The following is a 22,593-nucleotide window of genomic DNA, read 5'->3' as shown; positions in this document are numbered from 1 at the left end:
TTGATAAAAGCAAGCTAACTAACTAACCTATCTATTCTAGCCAGTCAGTCTAATTAATCTATTATGTGTAATTAATGTATCACAGATGACTGACGCATATTGTATCACTTAAAAGTTACAATTCTGTAAAGTTGCTATTATTATATGCATTTTTACACATGAGGAAACTATGACTTGAAAGAAATTAAAATTAGTGAAGCTTTTCTATATTTTCTCAAAACGAATATTATTGGTAATAGAGACATAACTGACTAGATAAGACATTAGTGGATTGTTGACAAACATTTTTTGGTCAACTGCTTGGTTATCTATGGCCTTGAATAAACACAAATTCATACTCTAAAGTTTGATTTTCAATCTGTAGGCTTTAGCACATGTGACTCACTTTACACATAGTCAAGCATTATCTCTGCCTAGAAGGTTCCAGAAACTAACGCCATCTTCAGACTTATTGATGGGAAGTCCTATCTCTTGACATAAATATGCATGTAGGTGGCCTACTAATACCTTGAAACCACATGGCAAAGTTGAACTCCTTAGCTTTTCTCGTTTCTCAAACATGTCTCTTTGCCAATATTCTTGCCTGAGATAATTTAAGCAACATCTTTGCAATCTTATAGGAAACAAATTTAATTTTGACTTATTCTTTACCCTGAACTAACCACATATTTGTAAAACCTTCCTCAAAAACATCTCTAACATTTTCCACTGCTATTTATCTACATTTCCCTACCCCAGTTCACTGTTTCTTAATTTCTCACCTTGACCATTGCAATATATTTTTAACTGGCCTCATTTCCTCCACTCTTTATCAGATTTATCTTTGAATCTCTGGTGGGAATATTTTTGATCTTCCTCAAAAACCTGATTCTCTGCTTATGGACTAAGTCTCAAGTGGCTTAGCATGATATTTGATGAACTTATAATTTGTGTTCCAATATTCCTTTCCAAATAAACTCAAGTATATTCTTCAATCACTTAGGGTTATTTACGTATATATACCATTTGTGAACACAATATTGTGGCTTCGCGCCCTTTTTACATTTCTTTCTCTATAAAGTTTCCATCATCTATTTTTCATCTATTGCTTTTTGCTACGATATTTAATTCTGTAGGGTAGATCTCCCCAAATGACAGCCATGGGGCACTGGATGTTGAAGTTTGTGTTGCCTGGGAAGCAGATTCTGAGACAGATATCAACATGCAGGAAGTTTATTAGGGAGTACAACATCTATGGGGAAAGGGACAGGCAGCACGGGGCAGCGGGAGAAGTAGGGCTGGGGTGAAATAATAACAATACTTCAGCTGATCCTCGGAAAATCTCTGAAGCTGAGCCAGACCTGTGGAGCTGTCCCAAATTAGTGAGAAGAGCAGTTCTTTATACTTCTAAAATGCACTCGCTGCTCCAAAAAGGGGATGTGGAGTTAGGGAGGAGCCTCTTTGCAACCAAAGGGAAAGGGCTGTCATCACTCAACATTTCCAGCAGCTGGTGGAACGTATCCTCCTATCCTGAAGGCAGATCTGGAAGACACAGGACAACATCTTTCAGCACCAGATCATCCTTGTTTCTTGTCCACCCCTCATGATTTATTCCCAATCCTTTATCTTACCAATTCATTTGATTATTTCTTAGTACTTGTCACAACTGAAAAATTTGCTTATTGTCTTTAATCTATTACCTCTACTGAATTTGATAAGTTCTATAAGGTTAGAGGTCACATCTGCCTTGTTTACTTTTATGTATAGCATGCAGAGCCCAGTCATTGGCACATGGCAGACACTCAGTGAATGCTTGTTGAATGCATGACTGAAGATGTCTCAACTATAGCTAGCTATAGCTAGCACTAAAATCACTGAATTTGTTTCTAACATATAAGATATTAAATGAACACTCTAAAGATGCTACTTAAAACCACCAAAATGCTCTCATTTTAAAGCTATTATCTGTTGCCAAGTATTATAAATGTGTTTACAAATAACGTTGAATTTATTCCTGTTGAAATATACTTTCCTTTGAATTTCTGTATTTCTTAAGGTCAGAATTATTATATATATATATATAGATAGATAGATATTAACATTTATCCTAAGAAATAGGCAGGTGGTACAATATATTTTTATAACATGCTTAATTTGGATGAGATTGTGAGTTCTTTAACATATTTAAGTAGAAAATGATTTTGTGATCACAATCCAATGTATCTGAGTCAACTTTTGAGAAGAGAAAATATGCCCTTGTTGATAGCATTATTACGCACAGCTGGAGTCTAACAAAGCCATCAACAGACCTTGAGCAAGTTATTTCCAATTTTCTATGTGCTTCTCTCTATTAAACATAGTTGGACCATATGTTATATTGTGAATGTCAGGTTGTCTACATATCAATACCCTGTTGTTATGCACATTTGAAATTACAGATGTAGAAACTTCTAATTTTCTCTAGATGTTTTAAAAAAGGGGACAAACAGGGGCCGGCCCGGTGGCGCAGCGGTTAGGTTCGCACGTTCCGCTTCTCGGCGGCCCGGGGTTCGCTGGTTCGGATCCCGGGTGCGGACATGGCACTGCTTGGCAGTCATGCTGTGGTAGGCGTCCCACGTATAAACTAGAGGGGGATGGGCACGGATGTTAGCTCAGAGCCAGGCTTCCTCGGCAAAGAGAGGAGGACTGGCAGTAGTTGGCTGAGGGCTAATCTTCCTCCAAAAAAAAAAAAAAAAAAGTGAACAAACAGAAATAACATATACAATAATACTTTTAAATTTCCTGTATGTAATCTTATTTTTCCTTTAAATAGATGCATATAAATATATTTGATTCATTTGTACTAGCCTCTCATTATGTCATTTTAAGTTGTAAGAAGATGTATTTTAGTTCTGTCAGCTTGGCACGATCAAAATCATTTAAGCCTCAATACTTGATTATCAGCTACAAAATTAATTCTAGGTAGAAACACTATCTTTACTTATAAGCGTATAAACTAATGCTGAGTTGATAAGCCATATACAAAATTTAAACCCTGCGATTAAATCCCTTACATCACTAGAAACAGAGAGTCAATCTATTTGAGAAACTAATATCCTGCCAAAAATATCTGTATATAAACACATTGTCTATGTTTATTTTCTATATCAAAGCCCAATACCATTATTTATATCCACTTATAAAAGGATTATGAGTTATATTTACTTTTCAGTTTTATGGCTTTGGATTTGCGGAGGATTACACACTGACGTATAATCTGTAGTACTGTGTATTTTTTTATGTATTTTTAATTTCTATTTGGATTTTTCTCTGCCCAAATAAAATTCAAATATATCACATCATGGTTTTATGTATTTCTACCATTAAAAATATAGTAGAATAAGTTGCTCTAGAAGTCCATGTGGATCTTTATTACCCATGTAATTTTCTTTTCAAATAGAAGTCATTAACTCAAATGAACATCCTTTTGGATGCCTCCCAATTGGATGTCTATAAGCAAGTTACAGTGCAAATTGAGATTTCAGGTAAAAGCATCAAACATATGCATAGGATTATGGTTTGTGATCCTAAGTGCCTTCATCCTTTCCTGTAACATGTATTAAAGAAAGAACTGGTTGGGGGGAAATCTCATTACAAGAATAACAAAAAATGAGTGTATAGTAGCAAAGGTCATATCTTTGAGAATTAAAGAAGAAATCTATCTCTCTCCAGAAAGTAAAATGGAGGCGGTGGTGAATTAATGGATTAAAATGTCAAAGAACTTGTGAAGTTTTGGGAGATAAGGCCTCATAACAAGATAAAAGCCAGCTGTGGGATATAGTTTTGATAAAATGAAAAGTGCAGGGGTAATTTACAGCTAGGTTGGCTGTAAGCAATTTGCATAGCCGCTCCGAGACTGAACAGGGAAAATAGAAAATACAGCAGAGAGAGAAGGTATATGAGGAATTTAGTGTATAGTAGGTATGTGACTAATATTAATCCCTTCCACCCTATACTGATTTTATTAAAATATCTTTGTATTAATGAAATAATATTTTCACCAAAGTGAAATCCAATTTTTGTCTTTATTAAAATAGAAAGTAAAAGGTATCCCATGAACATAAGTAAAATATATTTGGGTATAGATAAAATTTGATATATTTTCTCAAGTAACAAAACATGGCCAGGCCAGGCCTGCCAACTTCAAGTGTAAGCAGAATTTTCCTATTGGCCCAATTGTTCCTTGCATCTTTTTAAGTGCTAAAAAACTTCTAGGTCATCTCCTTCCACCAAAGGAGACTTCTTATATTTCATTGCTCAGTTAGGTTACATCTATCTTCCTAAAACAGTTCCTGGCAAGGGTAAAGCTTACTACAAGTGGCATATACTAGTGGTCCTCAAACTTTACACTGAGTCAGAAGCATCTGGAGGCCTTGTTCAAGCCAAGGTTCCTGGAAGTGAAACCCTGAGTTTCTGATTCAGTAGATCTCGGATGGAGGTCCCATGTGATGTGGATGCTACAGGCGTGGGGACCATTCATGGAGAATAGACTTTGACTAATACAGATCTGTCTCCTGGGCATGAGAATAAAGTGACCTTCCCTGAGCAAATGGCCAAGCAATAGAACATGAATGCGAGGGCTCTGCCTGCAAGGATGACACATGGTTGGGGTGGAATTCATGTTGTCAAACAACAGTGTTTTTGCTTCCTTCCTTCTTTTCTTCTTTCCTTCCCCCTCTTCTTCCCTCCCCCCTGTCTTCCTTCCTACCTGTACTTTCAAAGGTTGTTTTGTTTAGGTAACTACATCTAAACCAATCCAAGTGAATTGTACAAGCCTAGTGACACAGCATTACGTATCTGAGAAATAACTTTGCTAAGTCACAAGGGTATTTAAGTAGTTGTAACTAAGTGCATAACTCCTGAGAAAAAGCCATCACTTTGCAAATTTGTCATAACTTTTCCATTAAGCTCTGCATTATTTTTGCGGCAAATTCTTTATGTTTGACAAATCAAGAAAATCTTTCATTAAATGCTCTATTGTCATTCTAAATAACAGAATTGTGTTCCCTATTACATATCTCTCTGTAAAAGAATAAGACCTATAATTTGGCATTTGAAAATTGTATTCCGCAGAGAAGGAAAAATCTGTTTGCATTTTAGATGTGGTTTGTGATGTAATTTGGTAAAACACTGCTATGAGGTACAGTGTTACTGGGAGGCAAGTGAAAGGACTATGGCCCAGCCCACTGGGGTCTAGCTGCCTGTCCAAATCTGTCTGTTCCTAGCTGCCCATGGGCACTACTCAGGTTTAAGTATCAATGGGTGTGAATCTGACTCCTATGAGGGGCTGAGGTTTGCAGGACAGCAGTGAGATTCCAGGAATCCCTCAGTTATTTGACACTCACATTGTCAGGAGACACTGGGAGGCACATCTTTGGATGTTAGGGGTGGTGGTGGCTGGTCTGAATGGGAGCCTTCCTCTGCATTGTCCTCCTCCTGGCTTCCTGGGAGTGGTGGCCAGCACTTTCTCACCAGGTCCTGCCCTCCTGTCCACATCTTCTTCCCACCTCGGCAGGATTTCTACCGCTCTGATTAGAGTTCTGATTTTCACAGATGCCAGGAGCCTGCCAGTTACCAAAGACATTATATCAAAATTCACTTTACGTCAGCTTTTTTCCTATAATAACCTGCTCTTCACACTGTTTTGCATTTTGATTTACTTAATAGAATATTTGGAGATATCATTATATTAATATACAAAAGGCTACCATATTCTACTTAATGATTTTTACTTAATCAGCTTCTTATGATGGATATTAGTTTCCAATCATTCACTATTAATAAACGGAACTAATGCTGCACTAAATATCCGTACACATGCAGCATTTCACACAATCTTGTGCATACCTGTAGGATACATTCCTGGAAGCAGAATGGCTGGGTCAGAGTTTATGTGCATTTTAATTTCAAAGAATTTGGCTAATATTCCTCCATAAATGAATCTCTGTTTCTTCACATTTTACCAACAGATTGTGTTATCACACTTAATCTAGCCACTCTGAAGATATGAGAAATGGTATCTTGGTGTGTTTCTTTTAATTAAACTTTTATTTTTGATAATTGCAGATTCATAGGCAGTTGTAAGAAATAACACAGAGAGATCTGTGCATCCTTTCTCCAGTTTCTCCAATAATCTTATCTTACAAAACTAGAGCACGGTAGTGTAGGATATGATGAACAGGATATTGACACTGATACAGTCAAAACACAGAATGTTTCATCAGGACAAGGATCCCCATTTGCCATTAACCATGCCCACTTCCTTCTTGAGACTCCTCTCAGCCCACATCCTTAACCCCCTGCAGCCACGAACCTGTTCTCCACTTCTATACATTTTCTCATGTCAAAAACATTACGTAAATTGGAAAGATTTTTCTCTTATTTTGAGTGAAGCTGAATAACCTTCAATGTTTGAGAGATTCTATTATCTTTCCTGTAAACACTGTCCTTCCACATTTTCTAACAAGTCAATTTGTACAGACTTGATATCACTCTTGCGATAGTGAGACTTGTCCTTCTTCATTTTCCATGTAGGACGTTCTACTTTATTTGCTATACACAAAACGTATTCTCATTGTGATTAAATTTTTCATTTTATGATCTCATGATTTTTGATCATACGTAGAAAAATTTTCCCTACTTGGTAATTTAAAAAAACAGTATCCAAAATTTTCTTCCAGTGTTTTCCTATATTTTATGGCTTTTAGTTTTTACTTTTGAATCTCTGATTCATTTTTACTATTATTGTTGTTGTTATTGGTATAAGATGTGAGGACATATTTCATTTCCAATTGTCTAACTAGTTGTCCTAAAAGTAGTTAACTACACATTTTTAACTACTGCCATTCCGTGTGATTTTTCATATATAAGGTATTATGACAATATCTTTCAGAAAATTAAAGAAATATCCTTGGATTTTCTTAAAGTATTATAACATTAGGAGGAACTAGAGCTTATTCTTTTATTATGGTTTTAATAAAGATGTTTTCTACAATGACAGTACTTTTAATTTTGCACAGCAAATTTTAACTAAAAATAAGAAGCTACATTATTAATAATCTGAGGCCAATTAATATAACCTGTTAATTCATCTCTTGAATGGTATTGAGTATAACAAGATTGACTGGAGATCCAGTCATTTTGTGATAGATTCACTTTGTTTCTTCGCAGGATGGACCCCTTACCCCAGGTCTCTGAGCTAGATGCAAGTGTTTTCAGAAGGATGCCATTCCCAGCAAGATTCCAGCAGCACAAAACCTTTTCTCTTAAACAAACGATTAAAGAGCTAACTCAGTGGTATAGTGGTTAAGTTCCCCCATTTTGCTTTGGTGGCTCAGGTTCACAGGTTCAGATCCCGGCACAGACCTGCACACTGCTCATCAAGCCATGCTGCAGCAGCATCTCACATATAAAATAGAGGAAGATTGGCACAGATGTTAGCTCAGTGACAATCTTCCTCAAACAAAAAGAGAAGCATTGCAACAGATGTTAGCTCAGGGCCAATCCTCCTCACCGAAACAATAAGAATAATTTATTTACTTATTTATTAAAAGCAGATAGTTTGCTAACTTTTAGCACACGCTGATTTAGCAGATGAATAGCTCTTCTTGCACTTATTTTTATTATATTTTATTCTTCATTTGTGGATATGTTATTTCTCATTTTGGAAAGCATACATAAAAACTAAATTTTCATAACTTGGAAAATGGATCATTCACTCAAGAACGTAAAGAGTTGCATTGTGTTTTAGCCATTTTAGCCACATACAAATACATCTTCCATCTACAGTTATATGCTAATCATAATATTTAATTGCAGAAATGTAGAGCTCCAGATGAAGAGATGCCTCATTGGAATTCTTCCTAAAATGCTTTTCTCCTTTGTCAAAAGAAATTACTGTTGTTCTGACTGTATCAGAGTAAGTTATCAATAATGGAATCCCTGTTTTCTTTTGAAAGGAACTGGTGGACCTTCAACATGCCTACCAGAAACTAAGCAGACAATACCAAGCAAAAACAGCAGAACTGACTCATGCAAACAACCTCCTGGATCAAAGCGAGGCCGAAGTAAAGAAACTGAGGTTGCGAGTGGAAGACCTAAAACAGGGACTCATCCAAAAAGAAGACGAGGTATCTCATGAACGAACAGACGCTGGATAGATTCAGAATAGCATGTCATAGCATATATGAAGCATTTTCTCCTTTATTAACATATCACATTAATTGAGATAAAAACTTCACACTTTAAACCCTAAAATTAATAAAGAATTATAAGGGGCTGACCCCGTGGCTGAGTGGTGGGGTTTGCACGCTCTGCTTCAGCAGCCCGGGGTTTCGCCAGTTCGGATCCAGGACAAGGACATGGCACTGCTACTCAGGCCATGCTGAGGCAGTGTCCCACACACCACAACTAGAGTACCCACAACTAAAATATACAACTATGTACTGGGGGCACTTGGGGACAAAAGAAAGCAGAATAAAAAAGGAAATAAAAGAATTGTAAGTGTAAGGAAAGAGAAAACTATTTCATAGACAACACGCTCATCCTTATGGTGCTAATAGTATATATTTTACGTGTACTCTATAGCTTCAAACATGTTTCATCATGGGCCTGTGTGTGTGTATGTGTTTATATATGGGGATGGTATCATTAAAGCTTGCTGTTTTGGGCCTGTATATTAGAGAAGTATGATATATATCACAATTGTATATTACAATATATATCCTCCCCAGTGCTCTCTGGTCTTTAAAAGAATGTAGGCCTCTTGTTTGGTTGTGTAAGGTCCACTTGTTAATGGAGTATGGAGTATTTAAGAGGTTTCTGGAAGGCAGAGGCCTCACTGTGATGTCCTGACAGCACACCTGCAATAGGGAAGTGATTTCAGCTGCAATTACAAGCAACAAAGAGCTTCATTTTTTTAAAAAACCATCTCAAATGTCAGTGAGATTGTGCGACTGTCACCACCTGGCGGCAGTTACCTCAGATGGCGTTCCCATCACTGCATCTGTTCCTGTTGGACAACTTTGAGGCAAAAATCATTAGTTCCCTTGGTAGAAAGACTGTTTCCAGATAACGCCAAACAGGTGGAAAGTGAAGAAGAAAACTGCATTGTGTTTCCAAGAGGTGGTTCAATAACGGAACACATTCCATATTTTAAGATTTAATTTTTAATTAAAACTAGTCTGGGCAAACAAACTTGATTCTTTTCTCCAATAGCATCAAGTAAATACAGAATCATTTGACCAGCTAGGCTTATACATAGTCCCCTGATCCCAGTAATGTGGACTTGTCTGTCGGCATTGCATTCTTGATGTGTCTCTTTTTATGAAGATATGTATGCACTTTTTAGTAATGTACCTGTGTAGGGAGGCTGGACTGTGGAAGAGTAAGTCAGGGAGGAATTGAGTAGAAAGGCTCAAGAGAATGGCTTTAGGTTTTTATTTTATCATAGCCATTATTCCTGTGAATAGTTTTAATATGTGAGTATTTGTTGGAGATGCTGGTAAATAAATCACTGTTTGTTGCTCTAGGCTTTAAGAAATTGCTTGTGACTGAATCATCAGCAGGGAAATGGTGAAACCATGCAAGATTCAAGGGATAATGAAGTAGTAGTTCCAAAGATCTGATTCAGCTCTCCAATCGTGTAATTTAAATGGCTGTGGTCTTCAGGATGGTCATATTGTTTGCCCTCCTGTGTAGGAGATTTATTCTTCCCACATCATCAACATCAGGCTTGGCCATGTGACATTTCCTCTGCCAATGCCTTATGAGCAGAAGCCATGTGTGCCACTTACCATCAGGGCTTTGAGAGCCAAAATGGCTCTGCTGTGCCTCTTTCCCCACATATCTTTTCTGCCGTGTCTCATGTTGTGAGGCCAGCATGTCCAAAATAGACATTCGGTCAGCATGAATCCTGATGAAGAGGACATAGAGCAGAGCCTTTGCTGACACAAATGGATCCACACGGGGAAAACGTCAAGATTTATTGTGGTAAGCCACTGAAATTTTGGATTTGTTTGTTACTACAGGAAAACTCAGTTAAAGCTGACTGATGTGGTCATTAAATGACAACAAAATTTGAAATTGTATGACATCGGTTCCCGTGCCCAAAGTAGGTGGTGAGAAAACTTACTGGGGGCTAGAATGATGGCAACCCACTGTACGGAGTCTTGAAAAGTTTGGTACATATTTCCTATAGTACTTTGGAAAGCAAATGTGTAGACCATGAGCTTGTGGTTTTTAGGTGAATAGGTATGTGACTGGTATTTCTTGTTTGCTATTGGTCCATTTGACAAGTGCCTGGAAGGAAGATGAACTCCGAAAAGAACTGCCAATTTTCAAAGAGATATGTAAGGAAACATAGAAATGTAAGTAGTTCTGTGACTTCCAGGGTCTGACTTTCATTTTCAAATAGTAAAATATAAAGTGGAGGATGCCTTTGAAACATAGATATAAATTAAAGTTGAGCTTTCTGGCAAGGACCAAATCAATGATGTGGCCATTAAGCCTGTTGTTAAAACTTCCTAATCTACTATGGTTGTTCCCTGTAAATTCTTTAAGCAACGTGGCACAGGGAAAGGAGCATGATTATGGCTCTACCAGAACATCTCACGAATTCTGGGTAACTGCAGGTAGCTCAGTGACAATGGAATGTCTCCAAAAGAATTGCAGATGTGATAGTTGACCTGTGTAATTTACCGGAATCAAATAGAATAAAGACTATTAAGTTTTTGTGAAAGTTATACTGGCAAATGAGTTTCCAGCTTGGGACGAAAGAGACTGGTTTCTTAAGATTTGAAAGGATCCTTCATTCCTCCCAACTTCCATGGACGGGAGCTGGCTGAATATGCTGTCTACACCCTGAGAGGGAATAACGCCCATTGCCATATTCAAATATGGGCAAAAAAAGAAGGGCTTCCTAGAGAGCAAAGCCAAGGACCATAGAAAACTACAGATAGGCAACTATTTGCAGGGAGCAGAACCTGAGGTAAAGAAAGGAACATCCCCCTTGGGCAGAACAGAAGTTCCTTGCAACATCTGCCAGGTTAAGATTTCGTAAATATTTTCTATTTCTTTTTCTATATGGAAGTTTTATTGCAATTTTATTCTCCTAGTTTCACTACAGAATATTGGGTGTGCAGGGGGTTGTAAATTACTTGTCTTTTGAGCACATAGATTTCTGGAGCAAGAGAAGACATATTGAGATCTGATGTAAATATTATCACGAGATCTTTGACTTTGAGACCTATGCTGTGATTGGAAAGTCACTTGGGGAACTTCTCTTGGGGAAAGGGTGAAAATTTTTGAACAAAGAAAGGAGGAAGACAAATAGTTTGTAACCAAGAGGATGGGCTGTGTTATACTGTAGGTGAGAGTGTGAATGAGTGAGTGTGTGAGCATGCGTGTCTTTTAATATTTGCTGCCATTTTCTGTGGGAAGAATATAGTTTCCAAGCATGAATGATGGGCACAGTCCTGTGACTTGCTTCACAAATGGAATTTGTGTGGCTTTAAAACAGAATCTTTTGGAACCATAGCTCCATGTGCAGAAGTATTTGGGTATGTTTTATATTCGAAGTCTATAAATAGATGCTTTGAAATATACATTCAACACACAAAATATTTCAATGTTCTGCACCTCTACATCCAATCAGTTGATCAACAGAGAGGACTCACCCAAAGCACTATCAATTTATATGGGATTGTAATCTGGATTATTTGATTGCAGTTGTCACATCTTCAGTTTTCTCTGATTAAAGGTCATCACTGATTTTGATGGCTGCAAATGAAAATATTCCTGACAGAAATAAGATTTTGCATTAGATAGCAGTCAACATTTCCACAATTTGACTTATCACTGAGAAGCAAAGAAAATTCTGTCAGTTTCACTGCTCAACTTTTTAATTTCATAGTAGCAAATTGCTCAAATTGCAATTAGTTGAAATTAATGTTTAATTGGAACTGTCAAATACGAATTTTCTAACTCCTACAAGCCAACAGATTTTAAATAAATGAAAATGAGATATTAATCCTCTATACTGTAGAGAGAATAGATATTTGGGGCCCATAAGAGAAAACCCAGAGTCTAATTAAAGAAATGAGCAAATTAAAAAATTTCTTTTTTGGATGAGATGCTTTTCTTCAAGCAATTGACACACCAAAAAATCTAATTTGATGTATATTTGTTAGAAGTTAAACGTTCTTTTCTCATCATTTCATTGAAGTCTTTCTGTGAATATGTATTACATTATATAATGGCAAAATTTAATTAAGACTTCATTACCATAGTGCAGGACCAATTACATATAGTGTATCCACATTAAAATACCAAAATAATTGGCCGCTTTAATAAATATGGTGGGAAAAGTCTAATAAATAATATAATAATGTAATAAGCAAAGTTGGTCGAGACAGAACATGTGTAAACTGAACTCCAGAGTTTCTGCCTCCCTAGTACTTAGGAAGCATGGAGTAGAATATAAATGATTACTAAGACCTGTGGCTGCTCTGCACTGTAGAACTAGTGTCAGGAAGGATAAAGGACAGAATGAGAAAAGGTTTGCCAAAGGATATTTTAAATTTGGTAACGCAACACCATATCACATAAAAAAGGAAAAATCGAGGGAAAAATTCAACTATCACCCCACTGTGGTATCATATTACTTTGGTATATGGACTTCAAACACCTAGGCACTTTTATGCATAATTGCAGTCATTATTTACAAATTTATCAATTACCATAACCAATTTTCATGTTGCTATGTAGTTTTCATAGTTGGTCTTTCAAGAGAGGTGTAATATTTATTTCCTTGGATATAAATTTATTTAATCAACCAATCGTCCCTTATTAAAGATCACTTGGATTTTGCTCTCCCAACATACCTCTACTGTGAATGCTTTGATGTACAGACCTTTTTTTTTCCACTGGAAAAAAGTTTTCTAAGTGGAATGATTGGTTAAAGGATATGAATATAATATGGCTCTTTACATATAGAGTATTACCAATTTTCTATGCTTCTCAATGATAGGTCAAATTGTGGAAATATTGATAGTCATCTAATACAAAATCTTAACTGCACCTTAACTGATGTGAAATGTGAAAGTGAGTTAAACCTCAAATGATTTATTTATAAAATTAACAAGTGTTTAATCACTCAGTTTGCTGAGTTGTTCATTGGGTTTACTTGTCATTTCAGTTTCTTCCTTATGTTGAACTCTTTTCCCTGAGCGTAATTCAATACTTACTCTGGACTTGTTCTCTGTGTTTATGTTTAGTAATAGCTTCTGTAAATAAGAGGACTTTCGAAATATTCAGTGAACATTTAAAAGAGAAGTAAATCAGAGGTAAAGTAAGCCTAGCCTAGAGATGCCTATAATTCACAAAGCAAACTACAGAGGATGAGAGTTACCGTATAGTAACTAAAAAGTAAAGGCTCGATAGTCAAGGGAGGAAGAATTGCCTAACTTTAAGATGACATTCTTGCTTTAAGTAATTCATCGATTTCTTCATTGAGCTGACATTTATTGATCTAGGTGCTCAGTAGAACTCGAGGTACAAGATTAAAGACATACATAAAATATATTTCCACCATGAGGGGTAAAGTCTAATGCAATGATTTTGTAACCTGGCTACACAATAGAAACACTTTGGAAGATTTAAAAAAATGCTAATATTCAAGTCTCACCTCCAGAATCTGAGTCAATTGTTATGGGTGGACCCTGTCCATTAGCATTTTTTTAAAGCTCCTAAATGATTCTAATGCCTAGCCAAAGGTCAGAACCACTGATCTAATAAGAAAAGGCTGCCACCATTGAGTCTCAGATTCATAGCTTTGGTCTCCATTGAACACATATATTTGTGATAACAGTATAGGTAGAGGATAAAATGCTGCCAAAAAGAGGCTCGTATTCCATTGTAATTGGTACCTGTTAGTATGGTACAATGCAAAATTAATATAACGTCTTCTAGTTTTGAAATTCAAAAGGTGAAAAATCACTTAAGCAAATGGAAAGAGTAAGATACTAGTGAACACTGTAAGTTCACACCAAAAGTGTTAGTGTTTTGCTAAATGCATTGTCGGTGTGGCTTTACACTTTACAATTATCACTTTATTATTACAGCTTAGCTAATTCTGGCCTCACATGTTAATGCCTCTGGTGTCACAAAGGTGAATCTTTTCAAGTCTGATGTCATCAGCAATGATGAATGTGAGAGACACTTTGGTTAAACCTACAGAACATTAATTATCTAAATTAACTGCTGATTTTTAAGCAAGTCTTTATTTAGAAGGACTCAGAAATCCTTTCCTAGCCCTAAATATATTTTCTTAAAATTTCATTAGTTTACACCCTGGTAATTTTAAGATTGTGAGAATAGTGGTAGACTGAAATTCACATTTATCTATGAAAAAGATGTGGTAAGTGTTTCAGGTAATATTAAAAAGAAATAACAAAGAAAGAGGCCAGCTGCTGGTTCACATGGGGACACAGCTGTGACCACAGACCCAGGATTCAAACTGAACCGTAAAAACCAGCCCAGTTCATTTAATATTTATTGCTTCCTAACATCTATGTTAGATGTTAGGATGTACTTGAGTTACTCCCAAGAAGAGATTTTTAGTGGAGCAGGGAATATTCAAACATAAATATGTGAAGTTAAACATAACAAAATAAATGTCAAGACTGTGGTATTCCGAGGATGTCCAGAAACAATTTGCCATGTTTCTTTTCCTTCCAAGCCTTAATGGCTATTTGTAATTATGTGTTTGTTTTAATTATTTATTGTCTGACACCCCAACTGGAGTCTATGGGCAAGGACTGGCGCAGTCTGTGCCTCTAACAGTGCCAGCATTCAGTAGAGCTGTCTCAGATGTCTCCATGATGAAGACATCAGGGACACAACAACAATGTAAACAGAAGTCCAGCAACCTGGTCTCTCTATATTTCTAATCTAAATCATTCTAATAATTTCATTCCCGCTTCTGTGGCTAATTGGAAGGTTATCATTTCCTGCAGTCATTTATCACGTCTTTGCTTTCTCTTCACTTCACCAACCGCCTCCCTTGTCTAGCACTTCTGCTCCGCCTCAGAATTTGATGACAAACCAAACCCAACGTGTGTGCTGTATTCTCAGCTAAAACTTTTATGCATTGAGTGTGAGTTGAAAATGTAGCCTCAGATAGGGGCTGAGTAAAATCAAGATGTTTCAGGGACAGGTTATGTGGAAAGGTTTAGCCCGTGATCGTTTGTTAGCTTTTCCTCTTAACTCTAGGCAGCATTTATTAGACCACCGCCCTTTAGCCTTTTTATATGTGTATTTAACAGTATCTGATATTTTATTCCCTCTCTTCATCCAGCTTTGTCGTTGTCCACTCCTTTATGCTCTGAAAAATGATGGAAGAGACATAGACCTCATTATATTAGGGGAAAAAAGCCAATAGAAAACTCAGTAAAGAAAAATATCTTTCTTCTTTTGTTTTCTTTCTTTTTCTCTCTTCGGCGCTCTGGTGCTGAGAGTTGAGTTAATCTCACTTATTCCTGGGCGCATTCATTCTTCCGTGCCAATCCATTCTCTTTATTTATATATTCCCTTTTATATTCACATCTCAGTCCCATGCCCTTCTTCCACGTGCAGCCATTTCAATGAGATTTTGTGTATCTTTTTGTTCAAATGTGTTTTCACCCACTATGTCCTTCGTTTTGTGTGTATGTCTTTTAATTAATGTTCACCCTGTTCCTGTGTAGCCCAGGGAACTTCTCATATAGGTCCATGAGAGGGTGGGTACAGGATATTTGCTGCAGGATTGGGTCTGAGGCTGACAGATGGATGCATCTGGGCCTTTGGTCACTGGGAGAGCGGAGGGATCAACTCTGTGGACATGCACCATGGCGTGCTCTACTTTACAGCAGATTCCGCGAAGACATCATAATGCCGAGGGATCTTAAAAACCGTGGTTAGTGAAAACAGAGAAGCTGGAGACTTTTTAAAAAGTAATATCTTTCTGATCTGTGACTATGACTGAGTAATGTTAGAAGAGGCAGGTGAAAAATGTAATTTCAACCTAGCTTCTGAAGTTTTGACACAATGTTTGGTGTAGTGGGCAAGATAAAGGAAAGGAGTCTGATCAGGAAGTAACCTCTGGCTTGTGCATTCACTGGTGTGATCTCGGCTAATCATTTCACCACTCTGGGAGACACTTTGCTCACCTATGAAATGAAGAAGAATGAGCGGGATTCCATACATTCAACCATTAAAATGTGCGTAGTGGATTTAATGAAACCTTTGAGGGAAGTAAAGAAACACTCTGTGTTTAAATATGAAAATTTATGCATAATTTATCTAACTAGGTCTCGAGTTGAATGTTCAGCATTTAATTCAATCTCACAGTATATAACAATGCTTAATTGAATGTTCCAGTATTTAACATATAATGTTATATTTTATCTAATCTTTATTATAAAGTATAAATGTTGGCTATTATAGTGATTTATTAATATAAATATTAATATAATTATATTATTATCTCATGTAAGTCTTACTATAACCCTGAAATTAGGTATCGTAATTACAGTAATTATAGAAATTTGAGACTTAAGTAAATGACATGACCATAGTCGCAGATGGGAGAAGAGCTAAGATACCAGCTCAAGCACTGAAATATATGTTAAAAAATATCCTGTTTTTATACATTATCATATTCTTTGCACAATGAGGATAATACTTATGTGCATAGAACTATTTTTCCCTGCAAATGAAAATTTAAAGAGAAAGTTTTATTTAGAATCTTGGCTTCCATGTTGGATTACTAAACATCTTGATAAATGATTGGTGTTTCAACTTCCTGGTGAGCCATATCAAAGGGAACACTCAGGGACAATATTTTTTTTTGCTCTAATTAGAACGTACTCTTCATGCAAAAATAAGAATTGAGTTCAATAGTAAAATATTTCAAACGCTGTCCCAAGAAGATAAAACAAGGGACATTTTATTTTGTTTAAGGAAGTAAAATTCTTTCTCAAATTTTTTTTATATGCAATATATGATAATGGGAAAGAGTGACTTTTTAAGTTATTAAAATTATGTTGAGAAGAAAACCAATGTCAGGTGGACTTATATTTTTAGATTTCTATGTTTTCTAACTTTCTAAAATAAGAATCATATTACTAGTTTTCACCAGTAATATTTGAAATTCTGTCTTTTTTGAAGATTTGTCAGACACGTCATTTATTACAGGATAATTTGGCTACCTGACTACAGTAGTCCCTCCTTATTTGTGGTTTAATTCTCCATGGTTTCACTTACCTGCAATCTGAAAATATTAAATGGAAAATTCCAGAAATAAACAACTCATAAGTTTTAAATTATGTGCTGTTCAGAGTAGCATGATGAAATCTCACGCCATCCCACTCCATCCCGCCCGGGACATGAATCATCCCCTTGTCCAATGTATCCAGATACTACCTGCCCATTAGTCACTTAGTAGCCATCTCAGTTATCCAACCATCATGACGACAGGCAGTCCTTGTGTTCAAGTCACCCTTATTTTATTTAATAGTGGCCCCAAAGCTCAATAGCGATGCTGGCAATTAAGATATGCCAAAGAGAAGCCATAAAGTGCTTCCTTTAAGTGAAACGGTGAAAGTTCTCTACTTAATAAGGAAAGAAAAAACCATATGCTGAGGTTGCTAAGATCTATGGTAACTTTTATCATAGTATCTTGTTGTAATTGTTGTGTTTTATTATTAGTTATTATTAATCTCTTACTGTGCCTAAATTATAAATTAAACTTTCCCATAGGCGGGTATGTATAGGAAAAAGCATAGTAAATGTAAGTTTCGGTACTATCTGCAGTTTCAGGCCTCCACTGGGAGTCTTGGAACTTATCCCCCAAATAAGGGGGAACTACTGTAATGTGGAAAGTTAAATTTTTTTTAGGGTTCCTCAAACTGAAACTATTAAGAAAGCAATGACTATATTTAAACCCTCAGAGCTCTAAGGCTATGAAACTCTTAGATGAGTCATTTCTGCATTCCGCTACAATAAAATTGAAAACTTTTGAAATTTAAAAAAAATATATATATGCCAGATCCATAACTATTCATTTGTGTGGCTCTACTGTAGTTGAAAAATCAGACGATATGGGCCAGCCCGGTGGCACAGTGGTTAAGTGCGCACATTCTGCTTTGGTGGCCTGGGGTTTGCCAATTTGGATCTCAGATGCAGATGTGGCACTGCTTGGCACGCCATGCTGTGGTAGGCGTCCCACATATAAAGTAGAGGAAGATGGGCACGGATGTTAGCTCAGGGCCAGTCTTCCTCAGCAAAAAGAGGAGGATTGGCAGCAGATGTTAGCTCAGGGCTAATCTTCCTCAAACCAAAAAAAAAGAAAAGAAAAATCAGATGATAAATATAAACCACACAATTAGATATATTTAAAATTTTATTTGTAATTTGATGCATTTTGACTTAATAACTACAGATACAAGACTAAAATTTATGTTGGCAAAAATTATCAGTTGGCGCAACAAACAGATCAACTTTTCTGTGGAGGGAAAATGAGTGAGTAGGTTTTTTGATTCAAGATGAATAAACATAACTAATTTTATACTTTTGAATTATGTAGAAATTGGGCTAATTATATTTGAATAAAGGTATCAGAATAATAGTTACAAGCATATGATACATTTTTTCTACAGTAGACATTTATAAGTACAATCGCCTGCACCCCTCCTGTATCCTCAGGTTCCACATCCGAGGATTCCACCAACCCAGGGATTTGCGGTATGGAGAGCTAAGACACAAGCACCCGGGGATTTTGGCACTGGGGTGGCAGGGAGGGAGAATGTCCCTGGAACCAATCCCACATGGATTCCGAGGGGTGACTGTATTTGGTTTCCCCTGTATCAGTCGGTAACACTGAGAATTTTAAGAAAAGCTCAAATATTTTTGAAGTATTGAATAAACATTTTATAGTTATTATAAAGGTTTATAGCAATATTTTTAAACAATATGTATTGATAAGATAAATATTATTTTAAACCACTTACACAGGCAGACAAAATTGTCATGGAAAAAGTGGTTTTGTTGTGTTGATGTCAGTTGCCATGGAAATACAAAAAAATGACACTTTAGGCTTAAAATGCTATTTAATTCTTCTGTACATCTACTACCGAAGAACACGTTGGAAATAGTAAAGAATTATAGATAACATGCACCCTAATTGCAATCTAAAGAACTATCTTCCATGGTCTGAAGTGGAAACATAAATCAACTTGAAAAATACACCGAGGGGAAAGAGAATAGGTATTTATTCTATTAATTTGTATTGAGTCGTGATTTTGCAAATAGGCCTTCAGGAATCAGGCTTTATATTAAAAATATGGAATTATAAATTTGTGTTAAAAGTATAACTACATATTTTATATGTGTGTGAATAAATATGTATATATGTGTATGCACATACATTCTTCCACAATTTCTATTACAAACAATTGTCCGCATAAATGGTAATTGCTTAGAAAACATAACAGTCTGTTAAATTAACCTATGTTACTTCATATAGATTGAAAGTAGTTAGGTTTTTGTCTGTCACCATATCAGGTGTGGAGGAACAAAGTTAAAAAACATGGAAAATAAGTGCAGTTGTCATCATTAGGAAACATTTGGATATCTCTTTTGTGATGTCCTCTATCTTCTGTGGGTCTTGTAATTAAGGGAATTCCAGATCCTCAGAGTAGATTTCCTAGAAAATGGGGGCAGACCAGCAAGGGTGAGGAGAGTCATTTTTGGATTGCAAGAGTCAAGGTACTGCTGGTTCTGAGGTTGCCAAAGGCCAGAGCTGAGCATAACTATCTGAAGTCAGCAGTCAAATGTCCTAGAGCCAGAAGTCAGGCAACAGAAAACAGGTGTGTGAGGTAGTCAGGGCAGGGTGGAAGAAACCTCAAGCATGTAGAATTTGTAACACACTTATGAGCTTGAGGCTCTTACCTCTTACAGGCGGTAAGATGGAGTATTATTCATGGAGTAGAAGCCAATTTCCCACGAATGGACACCAAAGGGAAAGGAAAAGAGAGAAGAGAAATCTTATTAGAGGTGTTGTAAATAGGTAATCTGGCTTGTAATAGAAAGGAAGTATTAATACATAAAGATAAATTCTAATAGTGTGAAAAAAGGTCCAGCAGTTTAGAGTAGATTAATATAATAGCCAAGGAACCTATGTACACTCATTTGTTTTAAAGAAACAGAATAGAATTAGACAAAGACATTGGCAGAAACCTTAAAACCCCAACAAAAGACTACTTTGGAGAGCAAAGGGACCATGTCGTTCATTAGGAAATAGAGTTAAAGAAACTGGATCCAGAGCTCAGAGGCAAGATGCCATGAGAGACTCTGGCACCTACCTTAAGGCCAAGGAAGACTATTGCTGTGGCTATGACTGTTCAATGCTATTAAGGCTTGGCAGTGTTGACAGCAGGTGAGCTTCTATGTGAGTGTATACGACATTTGCTTTTATAGTCATCTCCTAATGATATAAAATCTATGTTCTTACTATAGCTACACATTTTATTGCTTTAGCAAGCAGGAAATATTTTATTTTTGGTGAAAGCTATAAATAATAACGCACAGACAGAGATTTTTTTGTTTAAAGAAACTGATTAGCTTAGGAAAGGGAGAAAGATAGTTCTGTCACTACTTGGTAATAGCACATTTGATTGGAAGGAACCACTTTTTAAGAGTTAAATTAGTGTCTTGAATGTCTGACTTGTATGTTCCTGAGGCGATAATCATGTTTCAGAATGCAATGAGGTGTGACTCTATTAACAATGGAAGAATAGAGTTGAGGGAGAGAGTTGGGGTCCAGAACTTGACGTACAGGCTAGGATGGAGGTAAGCCAGAGCCAGGATGTCAGATCGAGATTGAAGACACTTGGGAGGGCAGTCTACAAAATGGGTGTTGTCGGAACGATTCTGAAGAATCCAGGAGGAGGCAGTCTTTAGAGTTGGCGTACAATCATCACCATCCATCACAGAACCCTCGTACAGTCATTCAGAGGGGGTTCTAAGAAGACTTTTGTGATTCCCTCAGGGTCTCAGTGAGAGGAACTGGGATACTTACCGTGTATCAAGAGAGAATCTGGTCTCCAAGCTGGGAGACAGGTGATGTCTTGCTCTCAGAATGAAGCAAAACACTGTATTCTGAGGCTCAGCCTAAAGACAGATGATCAGCAAAAGTCCCAGAATGCTGAACTTGGTCTCCTTAAAATCCTCCTCACTAAACTCAGGAAAAGTTCTAGGAAATAGATTTAGAGATGTAATAACCCTGGAGGTGGGAGAAGAAGGAAACAGAGACTGAGAATCTGTTAGGGTCTCCAACGTGACAGCTGTAAATGCCAGAAATAATGTCATTTATTTTTTTCTGCTGCGTATTTATCTGCGATTTTATCTCCTTTGTATTCAGCAGAGAAACATATCTGAAGTCCCAGTTCTCTAAGAACTTATGTTCTATGAAAGGACAATAGATGCCTAGAAGTAGTAAGCATCCAAATAAGTAATATAAACAAGCATAGATAGGAAGGTATCAGGAAAGTCGTCTGGGGGAGTCCCACCCAGCTTGCTGGGTTATGATGGAGAAATGACTCGGTCTTTCTGTTCCTCATCTTCCTTAGTCAGAAACGGACAGAGTAGGATTAGATGAGGCTCAATTTTCACCTCCAGCACTATTCTTTAAGTCTATTATTCAGGCATAATATAATTTAAACACATACTAGTCAAACTTTAAAAATCATCAAGTTTTCACAGATGTCCCTTTTGTAACGTCCCGTAGTGTATTTTAAATAGGGCTTGGAAGATCTTTAAGACAAGTGTTCCTTCATTAGAGGTGGACTAGGGGACCCATTCCTTGAGGCCATGTGATGGTTTAGACGACCTCAGCAGGTGATGTTCATATCCATGACTATGGAAACAGTTTTGCTTCTTGACGTTATCAAAATGGTTTTCCAAATCTAATAAATCATAAAACAATGTAAAACGCATTTTCACATTTTCTTGATGGGCATTAGACAAGCACATAGTTATCTTTTTTCACTCATCCAATTTGTGTGATGTCAATGTATGTACTTTTAGAAATGGAATTTTCCAGATGCAACAGGAAAGATTAATTTTGATGGATTAGCTTGCTCTGTCCAGGTGCAAATCATTTGGAACGTTAACACATTCAGTTTAAAGCTCCGACAGTTTAAAATCTTGTTTAATGTTTGGTTTTATGTATTATGACATCAGTAAAATTTTAGATTATTGACATGTTGATGGAGAAGGTAATCTTTTTTTAAGTTTTAGGCAAACTAAAACTACTTTGTAGTAAAACTATTCTATAGTCAGAAAAATAGAATTTCTTTTTCCTTAAGGAATGTGTATGTGCAATATTGCTTTGATTGCCAGTTAACCAGTGACTACTACGTAAAATACCAATAAGGGAATTGTATCATTCATCCTATACACACATTTTTGAATGAAAGGATATCGTGTACTGAGTTCCTAACAAGTGCCAGGTCTTTAATTAGGTAGCAGTAATACAAT

At 36.6% G+C, this 22,593-nt stretch overlaps 1 protein-coding gene across 4 annotated transcripts in view; it reads left to right on the top strand.

Moving 5' to 3' along the window:
- Positions 1-22,593, top strand: part of CCDC102B (coiled-coil domain containing 102B) — a 283,254-nt gene that overhangs the window by 213,458 nt on the left and 47,203 nt on the right. For 3 of the 4 annotated variants that reach the window (XM_046672098.1, XM_046672095.1, XM_046672096.1), the window contains one exon: positions 7,977-8,147. In XM_046672098.1, the coding sequence (XP_046528054.1) occupies positions 7,977-8,147 (171 nt within the window). Of the gene's footprint in view, positions 1-7,976; positions 8,148-9,548; positions 9,638-22,593 lie in introns of those variants that run through there. The other variant, XM_046672097.1, reaches the window with a different exon arrangement.

The sequence above is a fragment of the Equus quagga genome, chromosome 9 (genome assembly GCF_021613505.1).
Source record: "Equus quagga isolate Etosha38 chromosome 9, UCLA_HA_Equagga_1.0, whole genome shotgun sequence".
Lineage (NCBI taxonomy): Eukaryota > Metazoa > Chordata > Mammalia > Perissodactyla > Equidae > Equus > Equus quagga.
The sequence above is the reverse complement of the archived record's forward strand: the minus strand, read 5'-3'. Positions and strand labels throughout refer to the sequence as shown.